The 27,865-nt window shown below is 42.8% G+C and overlaps 1 protein-coding gene across 1 annotated transcript; it reads left to right on the plus strand.

Moving 5' to 3' along the window:
* The first annotated feature begins 55 nt into the window (after positions 1–55).
* On the plus strand, positions 56–19,794 carry GORASP1 (golgi reassembly stacking protein 1). The gene is made up of 9 exons (XM_030550004.1): positions 56–199; positions 8,216–8,296; positions 10,545–10,748; positions 13,649–13,735; positions 14,096–14,226; positions 15,060–15,207; positions 15,910–16,060; positions 16,483–16,638; positions 17,721–19,794. The coding sequence occupies exons 1-9, from the start codon at positions 137–139 to the stop codon at positions 17,981–17,983; spliced, it is 1,284 nt and encodes a 427-aa protein (XP_030405864.1). The 5' UTR covers positions 56–136; the 3' UTR covers positions 17,984–19,794.
* The last annotated feature ends 8,071 nt before the right edge of the window (positions 19,795–27,865 follow it).

A 27,865-nucleotide genomic window follows, 5' to 3' on the forward strand; every position in this document is an offset into this window, starting at 1 on the left:
GCCCCACCCTCCACCCAGGCTTGAGCAGCCGCTCAGATCGGTCGGATCGGCGCTCGCTTGATCGGGTCTGTGGTGCTGGCAGTGTAGAGGTGGCGGCCCCGGAGCCTGGCGCGCCTCTGGCTCCGGGAGTGCGGCGATGGGGCTGGGCTCCAGCTCCGAGATCCCCGACGGGGGCGCTGAGGGCTTTCATGTGCACGGGGTGAGGATCGGGGATCTGCCCCGGGGACCTGGGAGGGGACCGGGATCTGGCCCGGGGAAGGACTAGAGGGGACCCGGGGTCTGGCGCCTGGAAGGGGCTGGGGGGACCCGGGGAGGGGCTCGGGGGGACCCTGGATCTGGCCCTAGAGAGGGGCTCGGAGGGGTTAGGGGAGGCCCAGGATCTGGCGCCGGGGAGGGGCTGTGGGGACTGGGATGGGGGTAAGACCCTGAGGAGCACGGGTTACGTGCTGGGGAACAGCCCCATCGAAGGGATGGAGATTCGTGCTGTGATACGTCCCTCCTGTTGTGCAGCCCCTGGGGCAGAGGTGAAGGAGATGAGGCGTCTGCCTGGCTTCGATGATAGGGATCTTTCAGTCTCAGGCCCAGGTTAAGGGTTCATGGGGAATAAGCCTGCCCCTGTGGCCCAATACAGGACTGGGCGGGGTGAGGGGGAATGGAAATACCTCAGGCAGGTTCCACCTCAAAATGCTACAGAGCACTGAACGTTGTCAGCCTTTGCAGACATGTTAAATATTTGCCATGTCGGCTTGTGCTGGCGTCTCCCCCCTCATCTTCCAACTCTCCACCTGTTCCCTTCTTCCTCTGGAAGTGCCAGGACACTGAGGAGGAGGAAGAGGAAGACCAGCATGGCTCCTAGCTGGGGCATGGCAATCATTTAACTCAATTTTAAGGCATCAGCTGGATGTTTGTACACCTTAAATTTATTGGAGTTAAAGGAGGGGTTTGGCCTGATCTTCCTATTTAATTCTCCAGGCAAAGTTAGGACGTCTTAATTGTTTTGTGAAGCATAATATATATGTATGCTATTGCTATATATACTGAAGGGCAGTAACGTGTCCCCATTATCCTTGCAATCAACTTTAATTATAAAAGCCTATAATAGCCTATAGTTTCCCTATAACTGTGGATTGGAAAATAGGCTTGACTTGAGATTTGTTGGATTTACACTGAAAGCGAAGGAGAATGGTTACGTAAATTTTGATGAATTTTCTTCAAATGGTTCCTGAGTTACAGGTAATCTTAAAAGTTACCTTGATATGAGCTTTGACTTCTGTCTAGTCATTTAATATTCTCTTCATTCCTCTTGTCACGGTGTTCAGAATCAGTCATTAAGTGGCATTAATTCTTTTTAATACTACAAAGATGCACCATTCTTGACAGAAAGTAATCTCTGCTCAGACCATAAGATAATACATTTGAGATCGGTTTCTCCCAGCAGTCCTTAACAATTATTTTGTATGGTATGATGCCAGCATATGTGTTGTTTTGAATGTGTGTCTTGGAGCATAAATGTCAGGCAAAGATGTTGTTGATAGGCTAATTCGCATTACAAGGCACCTGTCTTTTAACTCTTGGTATATGGCAACCTCACAATATAACAGTTAACATATTATTGCTACATGCTTCTATACAGTTAATCAGCTGTTCGCGTGTCTCAGTGAAGAAGCTGTACTGTACCCACAGGAATAGGGTTCAATTTTAGGCCAGTGCATCAACTATCTGTATATAATCTGCTTTGCCTTTGTCCTCTGCTGTGTTTATGGAGTCTGGAGGGGCTTTGGCTCTTGTAGCACATTTCTGGACGGAATAAAAACAAAGGTATATTTATTCAACTCTTCCTTATATCAGGCATAACATGATTCTTAGCCTCCTAATCTCAAACATGATTATCATTTATTAGTCATTAAGAAAGTGCTCTCCCCCGTAGAGGAGACAAAGGCAGTCCCTACCACAAGAAACAAATAGAGCAGAACTTTCAATGTTGTTTTACCATCAAGAGCAGGTAAATAGGAGAGCTCCTTATTATGAATAGTCTGTGTCAGTGGTGACTGGTGTATAGATAGAGGGTGTTATGGCACTGCCCCCAACAAAGTAGGCAAGTGAACACTTTATATTTTTTAATTTGTATATATAGATGTGTGTGTGTGTGTGTACATGTGAATCACAGCGTGTTTAGTGACATACACATGCTGTCTCTATAAAATGTGTATGAGACAGATAGCGCAAGACTAGATATGCTGTGATTCATATTTAAAAGCAGGATGTTCTTGTAGCACAGGCAGAATTCATCACCCCAAGCTGCAGGCTGTGGTGAATGTAGCACATGCTAAAGTGTCCCCACGCAGGGCTGGGGATGTCTAGGCCAGTGGTTCCTATCCTGCACTGGACTCAGCTGCTAGTCCTGGCTGGGCTGGGGGTGGTGAAGGAATGCACTTCCTCTGCATGGAGGGGCTGAGTTTGGGTCAGACCACCCTCCAGAAACCTCCCCTGCCTCCGCACCGCCCCTTACCCCATCACTCTTCAGCCACAGGAGGGAGGGGTCACTGCTGTATGGGAAGCTGCTCCCCTGTCTGCCCAACCTCTGTGCATCCGGGCCCCACATTCCTAAATACACCCCGCCCACCCCCACTAAGGCTCACCTCACACCTCCAGGCCCCCTGTTTCGAGCCCTACCACTCTGCACCAGGCCCCCCTGTACCTAAACCACCCCCTGATGAGCTCCAACCAGTTGCATTCAGACCCCCCACCCCACCAATCCCCACTTCCCCAGCACCCAGATCCCCTGCAGAACCCAATCCCCCCCAGGCCCAGACCCCCTCCTGCTGAGCTCCAGTCACCTTCACATTGACCCCCTCCACACACAGTCCCATTGCCTGTGCACCTGGAACCCCCCACTAAGCTGCTCACATCCAGATTGCCCCACACAGAACCCTCTCACCCCACACTAAGCCTCTCTATACTTGGATCCTGCTGGGCTGAGCCTGCTAGCTCACACCTGGTATTTCTGGCGCAGAGGGATAGGGCCCTGGAGAGTTTCTGAGGCAGGTCTGGCCCTTGTACTCAATCCTGACATAGCACAGCTTCACTGCCAAGTCCATGTCCCAGGAGTGCAGGGGGATCTCCCTACTCAGTGCAACCAAGGCCTGTGCTACCTGCCATGCTAGAGCCTCCACATTTAATTATTGACAACTAAAATTTGCAGAATTTTAAAATATTGTGTGGAGAATTTTTATTTTTTTGGTGCAGAATCCCCTCAGGAGTAAATGTACACAGTCCAGTCACCAGCACAGACTTCATGGCCCAGGTGGATTTAGTGGTACAACAAAGGGAGTGAGGCAGGCCCCTCCTTGGTCATAGCAGCATGGAGGCGGGGTGGAGGTCTCATCCAATCCTGGTCTTTCTGATTGGAAGGGACCCAGATGGGACTTCACCCTCCCCTCCCCGCCTCTCCTCTTCCACTGGAGAGGCTCGGGCTGACTGAGAATTCCCCCTAGTCCTTTGTGCTGGGCCTGGGCAGGGGGCACTCAGCAGAGGGTCAGTGCAGAGGGACCCCGGACTAGGAAGGGGAATGTGGGGGTTGAAGCTGCTGGAAGCCTGGTGTGGAGCTGAAGCCAGGTAGTGGGGCCCCCCACAGGGATGAGCAGATCAGAACAGGATGGGCTCTGTGGGGTGGCCCCTGCTCTTCTGGGCCTCCCCCAGTTCCTCCACTGCCTAGAGCTTCCTCCCAGCTCCTTCTGTTATCACCCCAGCTCCTCCCTGCTGATCTGATAAATCACCCCACTGGCCCCAAAGTTCACCAGCAGCCACTGGTCTGTGTGCTGATGTGACTGCTACTAGCTGGACATACAGAACTTTAGCAAAAAGACAGGCATGTATTTTACACTGGCACCTTTTTGACCCATAAATATTGTAGAGTTTTGTCATTGGCAGGCTGAACAGTGCATCTTGAAATGTGTAAATTTCCATTTACTCACTTCTGTGCACATCTTAGCGTTTACTGTACTGTAAAATAGCTAGCATGTGACACCAGCTGAATGGGCCTTAATTGAGACTCCTTATACTGCATTTAGAGCTTAAATCCCTCATGGTAAACAGCCTTGCTCAATTCAGCAGTACACAAACACTGACATTATTTTGAAGGCTGCTAGTTTCTCTGCTGTCATGGTGGCTAAAAGTGACATACCTTGGCTAATTATTGCATATTCATAAGGCCAGGAACTACATGTAAAATGTTTTGCTGGCATAATTGTGTTGCTGCTGCTTCTGGTATATGGCTACTGACAGCACGAGCAATGAATTAGATGTCAGGTAAATGATGTAGCCACTCTACCATGGCAGCATCAGCCAGAAAATCAAGCGTATCCATCCACCATCAAGATGTTAAAGAGGACGATCCATTACCAGATGGAATGCTGTTTGCTCTTGAGCGCCTCAGAGACAGAATTGGGAGCCCCAGAGGCCCCAACCGTAAAAATGAAAGTTAAACTGCCTGTGACCACAACATATCCTGTTGTAACGGAAGGATCTTTTGGTTCATATGGGTGTTCTCAGAGGAATGAGAGAGCTGATCCACAGAGACTAGGGGACACAGCCCTGAGTTGTCTATCTGCCAACAAATGTGCCATCAATTCAAAATATGTGTTTCTGATTACTTGCTTTTTTAGTGACATTTATGCCAGTAAAAGCCCTGGTGTAGACTCACTTATCCCAATTACGTAAGGTGCTTTTATATCAGTACAACCGGAATAAGCTTTATAAGCACTTCTATAGTAGTATCACTGCATCTACTATGCTAGCATAATTAAAGCTGCAAAACTTTTAAGTGTAGACTAGAGCAGTAGTTCTCAAACTTTTTTTTTCGTGGACCACTTGAAAATTGCTGAAGGTCTTGGTGGAGCACTTAATGAGCTTTCCAGATGTTGTTTGTACGGTTAGCTAACTATTGTAAAGTGCTTTGGATAAAAGCGCTATATAAAAAAAATCCTTAATAATAATAAACTTTTTTGTTCTACAGATAAAAGCACACAACTCATATTTTAATATCAGTTGTCTTACCTTTCTAATGCGATGGATGTGCCCTCTCTCCCCTGTCACGCCCGCCCCCGAACTGGGGCTGGGAAGAAGGCGGGTCTCTTCCCCCACCACAGCAGCCACAGAGCTGAGGCTGGGAAGGTGGACTGTGTCTCCTCAGCAGCCTCAGCCCTAGAGCTGGGGAAAGTCGCCTCTTTCTCTGGCTGCTGCAACCCTGCACATCCCAAATTCCCCCTTCCTCTCACCCCACTGCTCCCTCTCACCTACCCCCTATTCCCCCCAAGGCCACCACCTCACTTTACATGTGCATCTTCTCCAGAGTCCGGGCACCTAGGCTCCACTAATTAGGTTGGTGGTCCTTCATTCTCTTGTTTGTGGCTACCCAGGTGTGCACCTTAGAGGGAACTATCCATGGACCACCTAAATGGAGCTCGCTTAGGATGACCAGACAGCAAGTGTGAAAAATCGGGATGGGGGTAGGGGGTAATAGGCACCTATATAAGAAAAAGACCCAAAAATTGAGACTGTCCCTATAAAATCGGGACATCTGGTCACCCTAAGCTTACGGACCACAATTTGAGAATGTGGACTAGAGCTAAGTTTTACTGTAAGCAGTCTGGTACGGTTTGTTTTAGAGAGGAAATTGAGCTACCATGGTTTCACAGGTGTAATATAAAGTAAGAAGGGTGGCAGTTATTTTTGTTCCAGAGGAATTGTGACCTCAGAATCAGTGGGGCATGTGACTCATCTGTCTGTTTACTTTTTTGTTCACATATAAGCAATGTTGCCATGGCAATCTTGATATGACACTGCATTTTTACCTTAAACTAATCATACATCTAAGTGGAAACATTTTTTTCATTCCGATGTACCTATATATTCTAGGTTTTGATGCTGCGTTTAATGTCAATTTGTGCTGTTTTGTAGCCTTGTCTGAACTGCATTTTGATAAATAATCTATAGGGGTTTTGTTTTATAGTATAAATCTGTTTTGTTCTCTTGCATGTACAGATGTTGAAAATCAACACGCTGTAACTTCTTTCATGCTTTCTTTACTATAGCTTACAGCGATTCATTAACTTCTTTGGGTCAGAACTTATGAGCGCTTCTGTGTCCATGATCATCTCTTTATCCATGTTTGTAATCTAAAGCTGAATGAACACGACTATGACCTTTTTTTACTTTTTGATACACACAAGCTATTAATTGCAAAAAAACTACTGAACAACAACTTATTCTGTGAAGTGTTCAGTGACCATGTACCACTCGTTCCCCTTTGCGGTGCTTCTGTATACTGTACTGTTAGCCCTTAAGGACCCGCTCTTGGTATAGTAACTCCTCACTTAACGTTGTAGTGATGTTCCTGAAAAATGCTACTTCAAGCAAAACAATGTTAAGCGAATCCAATTTCCCCATAAGAATTAATGTAAATGAGGGAATTAGGTTCCAGGGAATTTTTTTCACCAGACAAAAGACTATTAAATATAGATATAGATACACACACACACAGAGTATAAGTTTTAAACAAACAATTTAATGCTGTACACAGCAAGGATGATTGTGAAGCTTGATTGAAGTGGTGAAGTCAGAGGATGGAAGAGGGAGGGATATTCCCCAGGGAATGCCTTACTGCTAAATGATGAACTAGCAATTGGCTGAGCACTTAAGGGTTAACTCTCACACTCTACAAGGCAGCAGGAATGAGGGAGAGGAGACAGCATGGCAGACAGAGACACACATTGTGTGTGTGTAAGAGAGATGCGCATTTCCTCTTTTAAGTACACTGCTTTGTTAATTAGATCAGCTTGCTGAGAGGGCAGCTGCTGCCAGCAAGCTCCCTCTTGAGCTCTGTCGTGTGTCCCCCCACTCTATGGAAGATGTGGCAAGTGGATTGCAGGGGGAGAGGGACACCCTGACATTAGCCCCCTTCTTCCTCTCCTTCCTCTCCTTCCCGCCCTCCCCCAGCAAGCTGGAGTCTTGGGGAGCAGCTCCAAGGCAGAGGGCAGGAGCCGCACATGGCAGTAGGGGGAGGGACAGCTGCAATTGCTAGCCTTCTGGGCAGCTGCTGCACAGGGAATGTAGGGGAGCAGGGAGCTGATGGGGGGCTGCCGGTCCACCCTGGTTCCAAGCCCCACCAGCTAGCTGCAACAGGCTGCTCTTCCTGCAAACAGTGGACAAAGCAGGCGGCTGCCAAACCACTTTAGAAGGGAGCATTGCACAACTTTAAACAAGCATATTCCCTAATTGATCAGCAATGTAACAACGAAACAACGTTAACTGGGACGACTTTAAGTGAGGAGTTACTATATCTTTAATGGCTGGAGGAGCAGCCCTTAGGTGCTGATCCTGCAACCTGCTCCATGCTGATAAACCCCTGCTGAGAGCTCCCTTGCCTTCAGTGGGTCACTGCATGGATACAGGAATCCAGCTGCAGAATCAGGGCCTTAGTTTGTAAGTTTTTTAGGGCAGGGTTTCTGTCCTTTGTATGGCATGTTGCCCAATTGTAAAGCACCACATACTGCTAACAGTATTAAACATATTGATGTAGGTTCTGCAGTTCTTAGCATGTAGTTGTCCTAAGCACTGAGTGAGTGGAGATATCAATACTACAAAAAGGTTATTTCATTCATAGATGTTAAGACCGAAAGGAATGTAGATCATCTTGTCTGACCTGCTCAACGCAAGCCAAAGAACTGGAGTCATTTAGTAGTGTATACAGCACTATATTCAGCACTTCGTTAACCATTTCGCTTCAAACAGCAGATAGTGCCAGGTACATTCCGGAAACATTATCCAGTGCTGGAAAGTACCTGGTGTATCTTCTCATTCCCTTGGTTTAAAGAGTGCACCGTAGAAGAATGCTGTCCAGCATATACCTGGACTTTGTCAACTACAATGCCATTAAAGTTGTAGAAAATACAGTGTCTGTTTCACCTGCTGAGGTTTAATTGACACCTGCTGTCTAGTAGGACTAGTCCACAGGTGGCACATACGGATTTCATGGCTCAGACAAGTGAGGAAAGAGAATTCAAATTTCTGAGAACCCTTTCAAGGTCTCTTAATTGGGACATTTGGTTCAATCCTGAATGTACTTTATTCTTGAATCCAGTATTTACAACACTGTCACTTGGTGATATTTATTATAGATTTTTCTTACTGTAATTTAAAATGTGTAATTTTGCAGGTTCAAGAAAACTCTCCAGCTCAGCAGGCCGGGTTGGAACCTTTCTTTGACTTTATCATCACAATAGGACACACCAGGCTAGTAAGTGGCTAAAGACAAGTCATTTTCAATGAAGTAATGAATTGTTTTATTTTAATTTTGTGCTCTTAAAAGGTGTTGGCCTACTTGACTCTGGGAGATTGATGCAGTCTTTAGTCAGAATGGCAGCCATGCAAGCTTCCCTACACTTTCTTGCCAGTGTGTCGAAACCCTGACCCAGAGGGATCAGCTATGGGTGAAGTTATTGTTTGGTCTGAGGGCTCCTTCCGCCCTTGGCCTTCATGCTGAGAGTGTCAACTGATGCAAATGTATCTGCTTTTCACAATGTGGACACATGTCCACGGGAAGCTAGATTGAGACCATCAACCCCATTTCTTCTGAATTCATTAGTCTCTTCTTGACTAGCAAATCTGATCTAACACTGTAGCGCTGGTGTGAACATCTCACACAGCCTGAAATGCAGGGTAAAAATATTGTAAGAAATCTATGATCACCTTGGACTTCCCACAAGGTTACATATTTTATGGCTGCTTGAAACTTGATATCAGCAATAGGGATAGAACCTAGATACTCCTGTTTTGAAAGAACAGATCTCTGTTGCTTTTTCTGACAGAGTTGTTTCCAGGTGCAGTGTAGTGACAGTTGTAAAATCTTTCTTGCCCTGGGAAGTAAATGAATGTGCTGATTGTGGAGGAGTTATCACTGTTCCTCCGCTGAGCAATCCTCCCTGGAGCAGAAGAGAAACCAGTGAAAATGTTTGTGTATTTTCACTAGATTTGCGAACAGGAGAGGAACTGGGTGTTTTTGCCTGAATTATTTTGTCATGCTGTTTTTTATAGAAACCTCTGTTTTTTCTAGTGACTCAGAAGAACTACATGAGGCAAACCCAGGCCCTAGTCAAGGCCTGATTGAACTCCTGCTGAAATCAGGGGAGCCTTTCCTTTGACTTTAATGGGACTTGGATCAGGCTGCCACATATTTCTAAAACAATGAAGAAAAATAACTTCTCAGGAGAGCCTCCTACTCTTGTTTCCCTTCCCTGTTTTATAGGACTCGGACTCCATGGTGTGCTTATTTGGTATCTATTGAGTCCTTCTACCCAGGGGTCTTTGTGAGATGGAGTTGTAGTTCATTGTAGTATAGGCCCCATAAGTCGCTCCTACTATCTGCCTCTGCAGTAAACTGTTTAACAAAGTCCCCGCGTTGTAAACCTGAGCCTACATAAAAGTTAAAATAACATTTAAAAATCTTCCCCATGCGACATTCTAGCTGTCCCCTTGGATCCTGTGTCACCCATTTTCTATGCCTCTTGACTCCCTGAAGGACTGGTAGAGTATCCTCTGGCATTTCCTCTAGCTGTTTTCTGGCACCAGACGAAAGTCCCATTTTTTAGGTTGTTAGAACTCAACACTTGTTTAAACAAATGTAAACACTTGGTTAAATATGAACATGAAAATGAATCATTAACAAGTGGAAAGCTGCCATGTGGTCAGTCTCATGCAGGGAATGCAGTTCCTGTTTGAATGCCTGAAGAAAGAGGAGACTTTCAAAGCTGTTGTGGGGAGAATTCTATTTTTAAAATCAGTTTTACCATTAAAATCAACAAATAAGTTTAAATAAATCCCTCGCCGTTTTGAAGATCCTTTGCTTTCTTGTATTCAGACAGAAGCTGCGTTTTTTTAGGTCTGTCTTACCTACATCAGACTGGATCTTCTATTGGAAACAGTCAGTACAATGGCTCCTTCCAGTGACGGGCCAAGCACTGCATTAACCTTGTGGAAATAGTGAAATTCTGGTGGATATTTCTAAAAACTGTTCTTAAAAATCTCATCTGTTCTTCTGTAGAAAACGTTTAGCTAAGTTAGAACTAGTCACTACTAATTTATTTTAAGAATTCTACTTCAAGACTTCCAAAATTGTTGCATTAGTGAGGTAAGGAAAAAGATCACGGTCACTATATAAAGTATTGCTATTTATTGTAATGTAGACACAGTTTAGAACTGGTATAATTAACGAAAATTGTTATAACAGCATTACAAAAGAAGGGAGTGGTGGGAGTGACACTGAGGGATGCGAGTAGTGAATAACCTTACCCAAGATTAGAATCAGTTACACTAGTTCATGCATCCAAAGGAAGTAGTGCAGGTGGGGTTGTTATGGAGGGTAGAAGTTACGTCCTCACCTTAGTTTGTTCTAGATATTGAAATCCTGCCTCTTCATTGATGTTTTTGCATTCCAGATCCAACTAGACACTGTCAGAAACAAATCTTTCCTTTTCTGTGTTTCACAGAATAAAGAAAACACCATGTTGAAAGATCTGTTGAAGGCAAATGCTGAGAAGGCAGTGAAGCTGGAGGTGTACAACATCAAATCAATGAAAGTGCGCGAGGTGGAGGTGATTCCTAGCAACATGTGGGGCGGGCAAGGGCTACTCGGAGCCAGTGTGAGGTTCTGCACTTTCCAAGGAGCCAATGAACACGTGTGGCATGTTCTGGTAAGCAAGAGAAACATCTGTGTACTCAGGCTGTGTGCTTTAGCTTAGTAAAAATGGTTACTGGCCTGTTCTGTCACTTGTTCTTCGAGATGTGTTGTGCATGTCCATTCCACTTCAGGTGTGTGCACACCCAGTGCACCAGTGTAGGCCTGCACTGGGCACACACATGCTTGAAGTGGAATGGATATATGCACTCATTTGAAGAACAACTTACTTTATGAAAACAATTCAGCATATGGACTTGTTGCCTTAATGCAGCAGTTCCCAAATGTTATTAGTGTTTAAAGTACCTCGTGCATATTGCTTCTTTTTGTGCATATTTATTTTAGGCTTTAATAGGCTTAACTTAGATATTTATGGACTCAGAGTAAAGTAAGTTTTGAATTTGGCTGGTGGAGTTCTGCCTGGGGGAGTTAGAAGAGAAGGGAGTCTGGTTGGGAAAATCTAGGTGGGAAGGTTAGAGGACATAATGTTTAAAGCAGGGTGGGAATTTTTCAACTATACTGGTTTTTATCAGAAGATGCTGCTTTGTTGAAACTGGAACATGCCAGCTTTAAGAGACATGGATTCAAGTCCTTGCTGTGCCTGCTTCAGCGCGCGCACACACACACACATGCACACACACATGCACACACACACCCCTTGTCCTCATGTGGACAAATGTATGTCTCCATTTTGTCCGGATGCGGAAGTTTCATGAGACAGACGTTTCATGAGACAGAAAAAACATTGCCTGCATGGGTGGCTGTGGGCGGAGGTTGTGTAACTTGGGCACCAGGCAGCTTCAGTTCATAGAATCATAGATTAGGATTGGAAGAGATCTCAGGAGGTCATCTAGTCCAACCTCCTGCTCAAAGCAGGACCAACTCACCCTTGTTGCCATTATCCTTCTCATTTCTTCTGAGCCAGGGGGCTCTGCCATTCCCACTGCGTCCCCTGGCCTCTGGAGAGTCTTTCCCACAGGACTCTTCCTGCCTCAGCCCCTGGACTCACAACTCTCTTTTCTCTTGATTAAGGGATTCCGCAGCCCTTTCATGGGTCTGTGCTGTGATTCAAGCAAGTTTCGCCAGCCCAGACTACCAGAATCCAAGTTCTTGCACCATTCTCTTTCACACAATGCACAGTTAACCTGTGGAATTCGTTGCCATGAGATGTTGTGATGGACAAAAGTATAACTGGCTTAAAAAAATACTACGTAATTTTATGGAGGACAGGTCCATTAATAGCTATTAGGATGGTCAGGGATGCAATCCCATGCTTCCAGGTGACCCTAAATCTGTCTGCTAGAAGACAGGAGGGGAAGACGGGGTGGATCACTCTAACTGCCCTGTTCCGTACACTCTCCCTGATATTCTGGTACCAGCTACTGTCAGCAGGCAGGATACTGGGCTAGATGGACCATTGGTCTGACCCAGTAGAGCAATTCTTATGTTCTGATTCCATGGAGCCTCCCTTGATCCTTGGATTCACACACTTCTTCTTCTCCTTGGTTCCAGGGCTCCTCAGCCCTCCTTCCTGGGGCTGGGCTGTAATTCAGGCAGGTTCCCCAGCCCACCAGTCTCTGTTCTAGTTTACACCCCAGGGAACCTCTCTCCTGACTTGATACTCCCCTGTAATTCCCTCTCCAGTCTGTCTTTTTTCCTGGGTTTTATCCTTTTGAAGGAGGTAGCTACCTGATTAACACCAGGTAACACCTGTTTCCTTAAAGGCTATAGAACAGAGATTGGTCAGTTCTAGGTCCCACAACCCTTAAAGGAGACACACTGTAAGAAGGCAGTCTATCAGTTCCTAAAAGTTCATACACCACAGTTTAAAGAACCTTTGCCTTAACGCTTTCTGCAAGACACTGACATAGTTTCCCTTCTCATGGATTTATCATCGATAGAGTAGATTTCCTGAAGGCAAATACCTGGCATTGCTTTAAAGCAGTGATATCATTTCTCATTTACTTTCAGATAAAATGTGCCACTTTGATTTCTAGGGGCCTAGTGGATGCTTGTTCTGATAAATGCTAGGAGCATCTTCACGAACGTTCTCTGGGTGGGAATGTGAGTGTCGTTGTCAACCTGAAAGATGCGGTAAAATATGCTCGCGACCACAGGACTCTCGTTAGGAGAGGGAAGCCTCAAGACTCTGGAGATGCCACTTAGTCGCTTAGTGCTCCCGATATATGGAACGTTTAATTTTCCGTTCATTTTTGCATGCGAAAGCACTAATACCATTGAAGTCAGCTAAGAGAAGAAGAGGAACTGTCCTAAAGATTTGCCTAAGCAAATATAATTTTTCAGCAATTTTTCAGTGAGAGGGACTTCTTTTGAGCTAGGGAACACAAATGTAGGGAATTATTAATGTTTTAGCCCAAAATCCTCTTTCTGGATGCTGAACATTTTTTTTTCTTGTTTGTCACTTTATTGGCAGGGAAAGAATTCCTGGCAAAGTAAATGCATTGCAATTGGATTGGTCTCTGTAGCTTGACTGACCCTCATCAAAATAATATGGAGATAGAAGAGCACAGAAAAGCTTTATTTTTAAAGTAAATGTCAATATTTGGTTTAGGAGTGGGCCAAAAGAGTCTGGGAAGGATCTCCAGCAAAAGCTAGTTTCATCTCATAATCTTTGACTTCTCTTGCTGAGATGTCTGAGGGCTAGTGAGAGATTGCACTTGGATTAAAACAAGGATTGGGTGGTGAACTGATGAAATTTAAGTTTGGTCTTTATGAATCTTGAGTACTCAAGAGTACAAATAATTGTACTTAATGCAGCACTCTCAGGCATTTTTCTAATCTAAACACAAATCATTTTACCTTGCGTTTTTTCCTGAGTTAAATTTTTTACTATAATTGTTGGACAGTTTGTTTATCCAGCTGTGAATGCCGGTGACCTGTATCATTCTTTTACAGGACGTAGAACCCGCTTCCCCTGCAGCTCTAGCTGGTCTGCAGCCCCACACAGACTACATTGTTGGATCAGATCAAATACTTCAGGAGGTAGAGCATAGTTCCCCTTTTTTTGGATCTAACTATTGCAGTTCTTTGTGCGAATGCTGTGAAGTGTGAATTGCAGCTGCTTTAATTGGTTATACATCCCTCAAATTTACATAGCTCTGGGAGGAGGCAATGATAACCACCTCCTTTATGACCAACTTAGTCATTACCTCTTTATACCAGACAGTGAAATTAGCTGCCTTTCAAGATCAAATGTCACCAGTAATTTATCGTTGTCTTTAATCCTTTGGAGTAGTGAGTGTGATCTCTCTCTTCATTGATAACTGCTTATATCTGCAAAGTGAGGAGCTGGGGATAAAATAGTGTGTTAGCTCTTAAAACAAGTTATCTTTTTTTAATCAGTCAGAGGATTTCTTCTCACTGATTGAATCCCATGAGGGGAAGCCATTGAAGCTGATGGTGTATAACACAGAAACTGATTCCTGCCGAGAGCTATTCGTAACTCCCAATGGAGCCTGGGGTGGAGAAGGAAGGTACTGATTTGTGATTAGTCTCTGCCTGATTATAGGGTATGTTTTGTAAATAAATTCCTCTGTAAAATATCACCAGTTGTTATAGCTTTCCACTTTTCAGTTGTCTTATTTTCCTCAACATTCTCACATACAATTTCTCTGCTCTGAGGTTTTAAATAATGGAGAACAGCTGTGGAGTGTGAATTTGGCATAAGGTAGGTCTAATCCTGTGCCCGTTGAGGCCAATGATACAATTCCCATTGACTTCAATAGTAGCAGGAGTGGACCCTTTATGCCCTGCAATAGTGTCTCATTTGGAATTAATTTGGGATTTTTCCTGCTCTCAGCTCCTGCATTTTGTAGGGATGGTGGAAATGAAGCTCTTGAGGTTTTTGAGTCACACAAGACTAAAGCTGAACTGCAAAGTACTTTGTGGCCTCAGTATTGCTACAGTTAGGTACAGTTATACTCAAATAAGTATCGCCCCAGTTGTGTGAAAATCCACATCCTGAGGGATGTAGTTATACTGACCTTAACCCCCTGCTGATATAGCTACCATCTCTCGCAGAGGTGGAGTTGTAAAGCTGAAAGGAGAGCTCTCTCCTGTCTGCTTAGTGTCTTCACCAGGTGTGCTACAGCGGTGCAGCTGCGTCAATGTAAATTTATAGCGTGGATCTGGCCTTAATCATGACCACAATTCCTGCAATGCTGTATTTTTTTCCCATAGGTTAAGAAAACTAAATCTCCACCAGACTTCTGCTTAGAGATTCCTAACTTAAAACACTTACAAAGTCAGCTGTAGAAAAGCACACTGTAGTCTCTCAGGATTCTTTTACTTTGCTTTTCTCGTGCAGTTTAGGATGTGGTATTGGATATGGCTATTTGCACAGAATTCCAACACAACCTGTTATGCCAAAGAAGCAGCAAGAAGAAGTCAAACCACCGTCACCTTTGCCATTGCAAGACAGATCCCCTGTGCCATCTACAAATGGCTACGTAGAGGTACATAAGAAATTTGTTCATATCTGCAGGGTACCTTCTGAGGTTATTTTGTGATTTTTATGAATGTCTAACAGGTGAGGTTCCATGAGCTAAGGGCTTGCATAAAAGTGGGCTTGCTGAAGATCAGGCCAAATGAGAGTTGGTACTGCTAGAATGGGGGATATGACAACAGAGGAGGTTCCATCGAGCTGGGCCTTTTATCACTCAAGATTGCAAGCTGAGATCCTCTTGGATTCAGCATACTATGAATACTTCATGTTTCATCTGCAGTTGGTGAAGAGAGATTGCGAGCTTTCTTTATGTGTGTAAACATAACCAGTTATCTGTCTAACTGAGGCTAATGTGCTTCACATGGGTCTACCTCTGAAGACCATTCTGTCAGAAGTTTCAGCCCGCTTAGCAATGCATCTTGTGTGCTACATATTATACCTGTTCTCCAGAGAATATGCTGGCTTCCAGTTGATTTCTAAACCCAATCCAAGGGGCTGATCGTGATTATTTAATGCCCTTTATGGTTTTGGGGCATGTTGGAACCCATCTCTCTCCTCTGTTATCACTCAGCAGTTAGAGCTGCTGCGATACTCAAGCTGGCACCCCCTGAATTTGTGTTTTTGGGAACAGTGGGGCAGAGCTTTCATAGTGACAGGCCTTTGTCAGATTGACCAGAGATGATACAAATGGGAATCTTCTCTGTTACTTTAGGCTCCATTGTTGGCACCTAATTCCCAAAGGGACAGCTCTGAAGAAGTTATGAACTTGGATGAATCCACAGGTCAAGAAATGAATATGTATTCAATGGAAAACGCACTTCACCCTCCTCCTCCTCCTCCTGTCCAAAGAGTTATGGATCCAGGTAAGCACTTCAGTTATTCTTCTTCAGAACATAGAGTTAAATTCATGATTGCAGTTTAATTCTCACTTCCCCTAGCCTTCAGTCCACCATTTTTTATTGAAATATAGAATAAGTGTGGCCTTTTCTTTAACACTCAGGTGTTGATTATGGGCCTGATCCAAAATCTACTGAAATCAATGGGAGTTTCTACATTGACTTCAGTGGACTTTGGAGCAAGCCCTATATCAGAATGGTACCTTTGGTGAATTCTTTCTTGATGCTTTAATAGCTCTATTGCTTGCAATTAACTCGAGGGGGAGGAGGGGGAACGGTGTGTACAGGCGGGGGAAAATCCACTGATTCCAGGAATCTGGGTGTCATTTTTGTTGATGATCTAGAGTTTCATACTGTGTTTGAAGGAACATTGTCGATTCCTCCTTCAGGTTTTCTAGATGAGTCTGGTGTTTCATTTCCTGAAATTGTTGACTTAACGAAAAGGCTTAACTTACCTTCCTCTGCCCCCTTCAACATGTCAGCTGCAGAATCTTTGGCAGGGACTGAAAGTTTAATACCTAACGATGGAACAACTACTTATTCTGGTGAGTTTGTTTAAAATTGTCAGCCTGTTGACTTGATATTGGTGACCAGTCAGGAGACTATGCGGTTCATGACCGAACTACAGAGTCAAGTTTTTGGGGATGTGTTATATCTTATTCTTAGGAAAACCTCCTTCTAGCTGAAAAATCATACAGAAAGCACAGCTAAAATGAGAGGGAGATAGAATTAGGATATAAAAGGCAAGGAAAATGGTAGCCAAGCATGAATGGGTTAGCTAAAGCCAGTGGATTCCAAATTTGATAAGGCAATGTCATAAGATTATTTATTTATTTATTTCTCAGGAATATGGTTTGCTCTTTGAGACATTTATTTTCAGAGTGTGGTAAATGTGAGGATCCCCATTCAAGCACTTAGATCCTCCTGATGCGAGAATTAACATACAGATCTTGTAAATCTTTGCTGCAAGATGATTTTCATACAAAGCAGCCCAGTTTTCACAGAGCTGGAAAACTGTTGTTTTAGCAAGGCTGCTGTCTATTTATAATGAACGAAAATGTAACTCAAAATATTCAAGAGTATTTCACTTTTTGTTTTAAAGGAAATTTCTTTGTAGGAAGACACTGTTCCCTTTTTTAAGGGAGGGAGGGAACATTCCAAGAATAAAGACAAGATTTTAGCTTATAAAAACAAAATCGGTCCCTTTGTAGTGAGGATAAAATGTCAAAAAAGTAAACTAAAATATTTAATTGAGCATGTCTTCTAATCTTAAAATATTGAGATGGATCTTCTGAGGGTCTGAATTTTAGAAGTACTGAGCATTCACAGCTCACTCGTCTTTAATGGGAGTTATGGGTGCTCAGCATCTGAATACAAAAGGGTCTTAATTTCTGAAGGATGATGATAAAGCTTGAGAAGAATCATTAAGCATGCCTTGTGTATTACCTTAGTGCCAAGGAGATCTAGTCCTAGATCAGGAACTCACTGTATTGCTGTGTATTAGAGTAGTCTGTCAGCTGCATTGGACCCAAGCTTATGCTATAGAAATACAGCCACAAAATTAGTCTTTGGTAGGTGTCCGACAAGTTTTGGTTTGTTTGTTTAACTTACTCTTTTGTTTTTGCAGAGCACGCCATGGCTTCGGTCCCTGCCGATCTGACCATGTATGCTGAGGGCTCAGTTACACAGTCACCGTTGGACCATTTAATGCCTTCGCTGTCCCCTTTACCATCCTTTGCTCTTCCTAATGATATTTCTTCAAAGGCAACAGTAAGAACAGATTCTGATGCTCCAGAAATTGAACTATTTGAGGCCTTACCATCCACTAACTCACTGAAACTTGACAGCGATGAAAAGACACATGAACTGGAAGAAGCTGTACAAGACTAGCACTAAAAAGGACACTTCCTTAAATCGTCAGTCTGCCATATGCTGTCATGCTACATCTCGAATGTTGACTTTTTGATCTCTAGTGATAATTACAACTATTCTATTTTGTTAGCATAGGCAATGCTGTAAGAGTATACAGGTCCCGTACACAGCACTTGTTATCTCTTCTCAGCATTGTTTGCTAGATGGAACTTTATTTAAAAGTTACGCAAACTCCGATTAGTCTATTGATCATGCATCTATTTGTCCTTTCAAAAATACCAGTTTTTAAAAATTGATTTAATCTGTTGGAGATTAGAAAAAATCACTAATTTTTCCTCTGTTAACAAGCATTATTACAATAGTTTTTAATTTGTTGATCCAAAGGCATAATTGCCTTTATGTAAAGGATAAGCTACATTTTAATGAGTATATTCCCCGGTATCTTTTACAACATTAAGAAAAATGCTAGTCATAATTTTGGCTTTCCGGAAAACAATTTTTACATCTTGACTCAATTTTCCTGAACACATACATCACATTTTTAGATCATATTGTTCCAAAAGAAACTTTGTTTTATACAAACTTCTTAATTAACATGAAAGTAATGCAAACTTTATTTAACATGTTTTGGAACTAAGTGTTCCACTGCCTTTCATTTAGGGAGTCAATGGGTGTGAATTTACTGGTTGCCAAAAAGTTATTTTTGCAAGAAATAGCGTACATTAGAAAGTGCATCATATACTGGGTGATACAGAACTGCAAGTGGCTGTGATTAGCATTCAGTAGATTGGGCATTGGTCTAGACGGTGGTCTTTTACAAATAACTTTTTTTAAATGAAGAAGTTGTAAGGGAAATGTTTTTGTGGTGTTAAAAATTAACTAAGTTGATTTCTGTTTAATCAGACTATGGTTTTAAGATGAAGCACATGGTTTGATTCTGGGATCACTAAAATTTTAAATGGACATGAATATTCTGTTAGAGGTAATGGGCTGACAGTGAATAGCCTTGGTACTGGTTTTCATTAATCTATTGTGTGTATTCCCATTTCTTAGCTATTTTTGATATAAATCTATAGGTGTAAAACACTGGAATAGAACGTGTTGTGTAATAATCTGTACTGCTTTTATATATTTTGTTGTGTTTTCAAACACTTCCTATACTTTTAAACACTTATTTTACTTTATGAATATTTGCTATTACTGTTCTGCCAATTGTCAAGCTACCAGCGTGGGACCCTTCTCATTACTTAAGTGGCAACTCCTTTGACATTTTTAAGTACAATGGAGTGGTTCGAATCCTCTTCTCATACAGGTGTTGATCGGAAACAACTTCACTGTGGTCATTTATGCTGATGTAAATCCAATGTAAATGAAGAGAATGAAGTCCAGTGAGGTCTAAAATGCATCTTACTTGGAAAACAGTTCATAACAATGGAAAATATTAACTGGCATTTTTCCACCATCCTACATAAGATATTGTGTATTTCATAGACTTCAGTATATTTAGGATAATGTCTTTGAGCTAGGCTGTCTTGGTCTGTTGTCCTCACAGGTAGTAATCAGGATTTAGAACAGTGTTGTAGGTGAAGCCACAACACAAGGAGGCAGATCCTGAGCTGGTGTAGGTTGTCATAGCCACAGTGGAGCTGTGGGTCCTCTGCAAGTTTCCTTAGATCACTCTGCAATTTCTTATTAAACTCTAGTTTGACGGGACATATGGTATCTGTCTAAACAGGATGGCCAAAATATTTTTACTCTTTATAGAGAAGAACATATCAAGCATTAAGAACAGGGGATTTGCAATTAAAATATTTGCAGTTAAAGTTTGATATGCATTGTGTAATTTGCTTCTCACTACATTATATTAATAGAATATAGTATTTGCAAAATGAAAGCCCACGAGTCAATATTCAGTTTTTATAAAGTAAAGATCCTACAACTTAAACTACTAGTCAATTTATTTTTCTTGTCCAGTCCTTCTGTTTTTAGAGCATGGTGAAAGAATTAGCCACCCTTACGTAAAGGAGGATCGAGGTAGACAAGCATCATATTCTCATTAACAGGTGTGGAGTGGAGTTCTGGCTGTGGGCTTTTGTTTTTTTTTAAGCTAATGGCAGTTCAGCTAAAGGAGTGGTGGCACCCTAGATATAGCAAGAGATCCCTTTTTAGGAATTCCAAAATAGAACAGGAAATGTCAACTCTAATCTTAAAATTCAAATGTAACAGTGATAAATAGCGTAGCTACTTTATATGGTGTTTTGGGTGTTCACAGCATTTAACATTAGCTAACCTAGGACTGGTTGAAAAACAGAATTTGAACTTTTTTGTGATCATTACAAAATCTTGTCATTCTTCTCATTTTTGATGAAAAATTATCTAAACTGTGAATTTTGAAAATTTCTGACTTACTCCAAACTTTTGACTGTAGATGATTGTAGCCTCTAGCATTCTGAACGACTGATTATCTTAGCCTCTGCCTCAGGCACTTCATCTATAAGAATTTGTGGGTTGGAGCTAAATTCACCATTTGTAAAGCACTTATGCTCAAAGATCTCTAAAGATGTGAAGTTTTGTTTATGTGATTTCCTTATAACAGGTAAGCAGTGAATTATGTTCTTGAGAACAGCTGAACATCCTTTGCACTGCAAACATTAATGGAAGATAAATTGATATTTTTGTGAATGACTTCAAAATGTTAACTCTTCCAGCATAGATTGCAACTGCTTTGGAGGACAGGATCAAAATTCAAAATGATCTGGACAAATTGGAGAAATGGTCTGAGGTAAACCGGATGAAGTTCAATAAAGATAAATGCAAAGTGCTCCACTTAGGAAGGAACAATCAGTTTCACACATACAGAATGGGAAGAGACTGTCTAGGAAGGAGTATGGCAGAAAGAGATCTAGTGGTCATAGTGGACCACAAGCTTAATATGAGTCACCAGTGTGATACTGTTGCAAAAAAAACAAACGTGATTCTGGGATGCATTAACGGGTGTGTTGTAAACAAGACACGAGAAGTCATTCTTCTGCTTTACTCTGTGTTGGTTAGGCCTCAACTGGAGTATTGTGTCCAGTTCTGGGCACCGCATTTCAATAAAGATGTGCAGAAATTGGAGAGGGTCCAGAGAAGAGCAACAAGAATGATTAAAGGTCTTGAGAACATGACCTATGAAGGAAGGCTGAAACAATTGGGTTTGTTTAGTTTGGAAAAGAGAAGACTGAGAGGGGACATGATAGCAGTTTTCAGGTATCTGAAAGGGTGTCATCAGGAGGAGGGAGAAAACTTGTTCACCTTAGCCTCCAATGATAGAACAAGAAGCAATGGGCTTAAACTGCAGCAAGGGAGATTTAAGTTGGACATTAGGAAAAAGTTCCTAACTGTCAGGGTAGTTAAACACTGGAATAGATTGCCTAGGGAAGTTGTGGAATCTCCATCTCGAGATATTTAAGAGTAGGTTAGATAAGTGTCTATTAGGGATGGTCTTGACAGTATTTGGTCCTGCCATGAGGGCAGGGGACTGGACTCGATGACCTCTCAAGGTCCCTTCCAGTCCTAGAGTCTATGAGTCTATAGATGAATTTAATTTGAGAGGCAAGAACCAAAGTTCCTCTGACCTTAATACTTGGAAACTTCCTTAAGGTACACAAAGATGGAAGCATGGCTTAGCAATCTAAGTATCAAGTTTGAAAAATACTTAATTGTTGCTCTGTCAAGTCCCAAGGGCACATGGTCTGTCAGATAGAAGGTGTGTCCACCTGGCTAATACAAATACTGGAAGTAGTAGGATGTGCTAGCTGGGGGCATCTCTAGTGCTCTTTTCTATAACAGCAGAAAAGTTCCTTGCCAAACATTTACTCATCCCACTGCCCTGCCTGGCAGGATTAGTATGCTGGAAAACACCTGGACAGGACTTGACATAGAATCATAGGTTTAGAAGGGAACACAAGGATCGTCTAGTCTAGTCTAACCCCCTGCCAAGATGCAGGATTTGTTTCTCTAAGCCATCCAAGACAGCTGGCTATGCAGCCTCTTTTTGAAAACCTCCAGTGAAGGAACTTCCATAACCTCCCAAGGCATTTGTTCCATTGTCCTGCTGTTCTTACAGTTAGATTAAATCTCAGGAAAAACTTCCTAAATCTGCTGTTGCATCTTGTCCTGCTCTCTGTGGCAAAAGAGGACATTTTTTCTCCGTCTTATGGCGGCCTTTCAAGTATTTGAAGACTGGTATCATGTCCCCCCCACCATAACCTCCTCTTTTTCGAACAACACACCCAGTTTCTTCAGCCTTTGCTCATATGGCTCGCATTTCATCCCTTTGATGATCTTGTCGTTCATCTCTGGATCCCTTCCAGTTTCTCTACATCCTTTCTATATAGTGGTGACCAAATTGGAAATAGTACTCCGGCTGAAGCTTAACCAGCGCCAAGTAGAGCAGTACTATCACTTCCTCTGACTTGCATGCTCTACCTCTGTTATTGCAAGCCAAAATTGCATTTGCTTTTTTTTTGAAATAGCATCGCATAGTTGACTCATGTTGAGGCTGTGATCCACCACAACTCCCAGATCCTTTTCAACAGTGATGCTGCCAAGACAGTTATCCCCCATTCTGTATTTGCATTTAGTTTTTCCTCCCTAAATTTACCACCTTACATTTGTCTTTGTTGAATTTCATTTTGTTGTCTTTACCCCAGTTCTCCAATTTATCAAGCTGTCTTTGAATTTTAGTTCTACCCTCCAAAGTGTTTGAAAACATCCCCCACCCCCAGCTTTGTGTCATCTCCAAATGTGACCAGTATGCTCTCTGTTCCTACATTCAGGTCATTAATAAAGAGTTAAATGACACCAGACCCCTGTAGAGAAACTCCTTTCCCATCTGATGTCATTCCATTAATAGTTACTCTGTCTGCAGTTGTTTAACCAAGTGTGTATCCACAGTTGTGAAATGGCTGGAGAAACCACAGAATTCAAATATATCATGCGAGAGGAGTAACTAAAACACCTCTTATTGTACTCCATTACTACTTGCTCGGACTACGTCACTTTCCTTCAGACCCTTCAAACAGCAGCGCTAAACCTAGTTCTCCTCCCACTGTATTATACATCATACAGCAGTCTGGTCCATCCTCAGTCGTCATATAAGCACTTATGTCTCCTACTCCTAGTATTCGCCACCTCTCACACTCAGAATTCCCTTTTTCCCATGCCTTGGTTCCTGCTTAGCTGTTGGGAATTTCCATGGCCATCTGCAGAAGCAGCAGCAGCAGGACTCTAAGGTGGGGAGGTACATGAGGCTCTGCAGTGGAATCAGACTTTAGGGAAACCTCAGACACACCTGCTCCAACAGCAACTAACTTAAGGACAACTGTTCTTTCCAGATATTAAATTACATGGATAAGCAAACACCACACACATTCACGAGTATATTCCCCTACTGTGTTGGTTGGTTCAAAGAACAATTGAGTGTTTTAATGCTTCTGATTTTTTTAAGTGCATAGAAGCACTAACGGGGAACTGCTTTCATATGGATGCTAAAAACAGAAGTGACACCTGATGTCGTCGGTGGCTTAAACTTGCTATAATGCACATTTTAAACAGTCTAAAATACTTATTTTTCTCCTGTTTTGATTGACTTTTTTTTCATGTTCTTGTAAAACCTTTATAAATGTCTAAGTTTTCATGTCACTGATTTGTTCAAATGCCTTGTGTTGCTAAATCACTGTGGGTAATTCTTTCTGCATTGCAGTGTTTTAGGAGGATGTGTGAAATGAAGCCAATCTAGGAAGATTGTAGAGAGGTAGGGCTGCAGTTTTGATCATTTGCTTGGAATGCATTTTCAGATTCACAGTACTTAGGGGCAAGTGGTCTGTTTTAAAACTCATTATGAAGGCAGAAGGAGTTGTTACAATAAGTAATGATTTCAAAGTATAATTCTGTGTCCTAAGCCTGAAGAATCAAAAAAAAAAAAAAAAAAAAGCTGGTTTTGAAGGGATAGAGGAAGACATTCATGTGAATTTGGTCCAATGTTTAAGTTGTATGAATTTAAACTTCTGAAACATACACCCAGTTAATCTGCTGCAATATCTTGGAGCATGTTGTTGTACAATGCTAGTGCATGAGAACTGGGAGAGGGGGAATCCAATCTTAAAGGTCTACTTCAGTGGAGAGAAGCATTTTCCTTCCCTCCCTACATCTGCTCTGGGTATATAATTTATAGACGTGTAATTTTGTACTGATGATATGGAGGTGTATAAGGAAGTGAAACAGTGATTAGGTGAACATGTACAATAGTAAAGACTTATGTATTACTAGCTAATATGTGATATACATGATCCACTAAATACACAAGCAATATAATTGTTGGCCTAGTTTTTAGTGTGGTTAATAAGACCTTTGAATAACTGTTTGGGGAAAAGAGTGCAAACAAAACCTTTTTGGTTTACTAGATACGCTGCTGTTCAGTTTTTAGAATGTCCCTGATTTGGGTACAAGACAAAGATGAAGTTACTGTGACCTTCCAGATATGATGAGGCTAAACAAGGAAAGTCCCTGTCGGATAATGAGATTAATAGCTTGTTATTGATAGTAAGTAGATAAACATGTTATATAATCTAGTGCAGCGGTCCCCAACATTTTTCATCTGGCAGGCGCCAGACGAGCCACAGAGGACCATGGTGGCGGACAAGCATCCGCCGACAAGCGGCATCATCCAGAGGCATCCCTGCCGAAATGCCGCTGAATTTTGGCAGCATTTCGGCAGATGCTCATCTGCCGGCCAGTATGAATTTTGCTTGTCGGTAGCAAGCTGCGTCATCCAGAGGTGTTGCTGCTGAATTTCGGCAGCATTTTGGCAGATTCTCATCCGCCGGTCAGTATGCGGACACACTTAAATACCCCGGAGGGCGCCATGTTGGGGACCCCTGATCTAGTGTGTAATGTGGATTTTCATGTTTGGTCATAATTTATTATATAATGAATTGGGGGGAGTGATAAAAGTAAGGAGTCATTTTGAGTATAAAAACATTGTATTGAGAGTTAACCTTGTTTGTGTAAACGTAGCCACTCCATTGGCCTATCACCCTCAATTGATCACTGGGGGTTGGCTTTCTGTACCTATGCTGCAACAACCTTCTTCCTTGGATTTGAAGTTAGAGTTAGCAGTGGTTTTTGTCTGCTACAGCAAGCAGTGGTGGTCTGCAAAGTGCCTTCCTCCCTTGTACAGCTTCAGCCCTCCTGCCACTCACCATATAAAAGTTAACAGATGCAATGGCTGCAAGTCTTACTACCTTCAATATTGCCACTAATTCTTAAATACTCTCCAGCCCTGCTTTTGTCTTACACCAGGGGTAGCCAACCTGTGGCTCGGGAGCCACATGCAGCTCTTCAGAGGTTAATATGTGGCTCCTTGCATAGATGCCAACTCGGGGGCTGGAGCTATAGGTGCCAACGTTCCACTGTGCAACACAGGGCTCACAGCTCAACCCCTGGTTCTGCCCCAGCCCCACTCCACTCCTTTCCCCAAGGCCCCCACACCTTCCCCTGAGTCTGCTGCACCCTTGCTCCTCCTCCCCCCCGCCCCAAGCCTTCTGCACACCAAAAAACAGCTGCTCGTGGCAGGCGGGAGGTGCAGGGATGGAGAGTTAGGTGCTGCTGGCAGGTGGGAAACACTGGGGACGGGTGAGGGGAGCTGATGAGGCTGCTGACATGTTACTGTGGCTCTTTGGCAATGCACATTAGTAAATTCTGGCCCCTCAGACGCAGGTTGGTCACCCCATCTTAAACCATGGCCCACTCAGAGACGCATCTGCTGTAATTCCTTCTGTCAGTTTCATTCTGGAGATAGACCTTAGCCTGAAGAATCCGCTTTAAAAATAATCCTGGCTGTGGTAAATGCTGTGGAAATGTTAAGTTTTTAATGACCAACAGAAGAGGCTTTTGTCCCTGTGATGGAACACATCTCTGTATTCACCTCCTATTGTAATATTCTTACCTTACAACGCATACCTTGTACTATCATTTGAAAACTGTTTGTGCTGGTCAGTATTGTCCTGATCATATACAGTGTTGCCATACACATTTTAAATTATAAGATTTCTCTGTAGGATAACATCTTCCAAACCCACAGACCTGCCCAAGCAGACATTGGCAAACAGGTCTGTGCTAAACAAAGGAATGTGTGCTTGCCTCCATTTGCATTTAAGCAGTAAACAGTCATCAAGCAGGAACGGAAAACAAAGGAAGTTCAAACAGGTTAAATAAAACTTAGGGAATATCCTTCCACCTTCACTCTTTGTCTTTTAGGTTCTCACAGCTGGGCCTAGGCCACACTTGGGGGGGGGAGAGAGGGGAATTGATCTAAGTTATACAACTTCAGCTACGGTGTCTTCACTGCAGTAAGTCAATGGCTGATGCTCTCCCATCGACGCTGCCTGCACCTCTCGCCCTGGTGGAGTACCGGAGTTGACGGTAGAGCGCTTCATGGTCGATTTATCACATCTAGACTAGACATGATAAATCACTCCCCCCCCATACTGATCACTGCCCATCGATCCAGCGGGTAATGTAGACAAGTCCCTGGCAATGTTTTTCCAAGAGGGGGACAAACTATAAAAAGGAGAGACAAATGCCTCTCTCCCTGCCCACCTCATTTTCTGCACCTGAGAAAACAAAAAGAAACAGCTGTTGGACTCTGGGGGCAGGGTCCTGACCTGAAGAGTTTGGTCAGTAACCTTGCTGGAAATGGGGTGAGAAAGTTTGCTTTACAATTAAGTTAGTTTCTTAAGTAAATAAGAGTAAGCGTTTATTTTTCTTGTAACCATTTCTGACTTTTATGCCTCATTACTTATATGCACTTTATCTCTTTGTAGTTAATAAACTTGTTTGATTGTATTATCTAATTCAGTGAGTTTAATTTGAAGTGTCTGGGTAGCTCTTTAAGATAAAATGGCATATTATTTCCCTAAAGAAATGGATTTAATATATTTGTACTGTTCAGCAGAGGCTGGGAAGTACAGGACATGTATTTCTGGGGGAAGATCTGGGTTTGGGTGTGTGTTGGGGTCACCCTGTAGTATAACCAAGGCTGTTGAGAGCCAGCGTGTAGCTGGCAGACTGCAGTTATACACAGACACTCAGGGTGTGACCTGCATGCTGTTTCTGAGCACCCCAGATGGAGAGCTACAACAGCAGAGCAATGTGAGGCACCCAAGGTTGCAAGGCAGGGGTGACATAGTCCCCCACTACTCTGAATTGCACTCCTGGTATGTCACAGTCCCCCATTAGAAATTACAGATAGCACAACCTATTCCCCCTTTGCCTGGCAGAGGCCTCTAAGATGGTGTTCCCTATCAGATGTCACTTCTTACAAAATCAGAAAAACGGTGCAAATATTGCAGCAAGTGATGGTGCAGACATTGACTAGCTTCCTCTCAGAGCAGCATTTAAACTTTTGTTCATCAACTATAGTCCTTTCTGGCCTTCTGGATATGCTTAGCACAGGCCATAAACTTCACCCAGAAATTCCTGCATCAAGCCTATTACTGCTAGCTAAACTAGAGTATTTTATAGACAGATGCACAATCTTGATTTAAAAATTAAGTGCTGGAGAATCCACCACATCCCTTGGCAATTCCACTGGTTAGTTACCCTCCCTTAAAAATATGTATCTTAGTCCCAATGTGAATTCAACTCCCAGCTGTTACTCTTTCTAGTTTGCTTGAGCCCTGCTGTAAGTTATATTTGCTACCTTTACTATGAGTGTTTATCAAATCCCTTCAACTAATGATACAAAATTGGGGCTTGTCTCATAGCAAGTGGTCCCTTTGAGGTCTAAGATATGGAAACAAAGAAAAGGAGACTCAAATTTAACCCCGATTGAACTGATTCTGGAAAGAATGGATA

This window comes from Gopherus evgoodei, chromosome 2, assembly GCF_007399415.2.
Source record: "Gopherus evgoodei ecotype Sinaloan lineage chromosome 2, rGopEvg1_v1.p, whole genome shotgun sequence".
Classification (NCBI taxonomy): Eukaryota; Metazoa; Chordata; order Testudines; family Testudinidae; genus Gopherus; species Gopherus evgoodei.

Coding starts and splice junctions, on each gene's coding strand:
- GORASP1 (XM_030550004.1), top strand. CDS start 137: ATGGGGCTGGGCTCCAGCTCCGAGATCCCCGACGGGGGCGCTGAGGGC. Junction 15,208..15,909: donor CTACAAATGGCTACGTAGAG/GTACATAAGAAA, acceptor CTGTTACTTTAG/GCTCCATTGTTGGCACCTAA. Junction 16,639..17,720: donor TGGAACAACTACTTATTCTG/GTGAGTTTGTTT, acceptor TTGTTTTTGCAG/AGCACGCCATGGCTTCGGTC.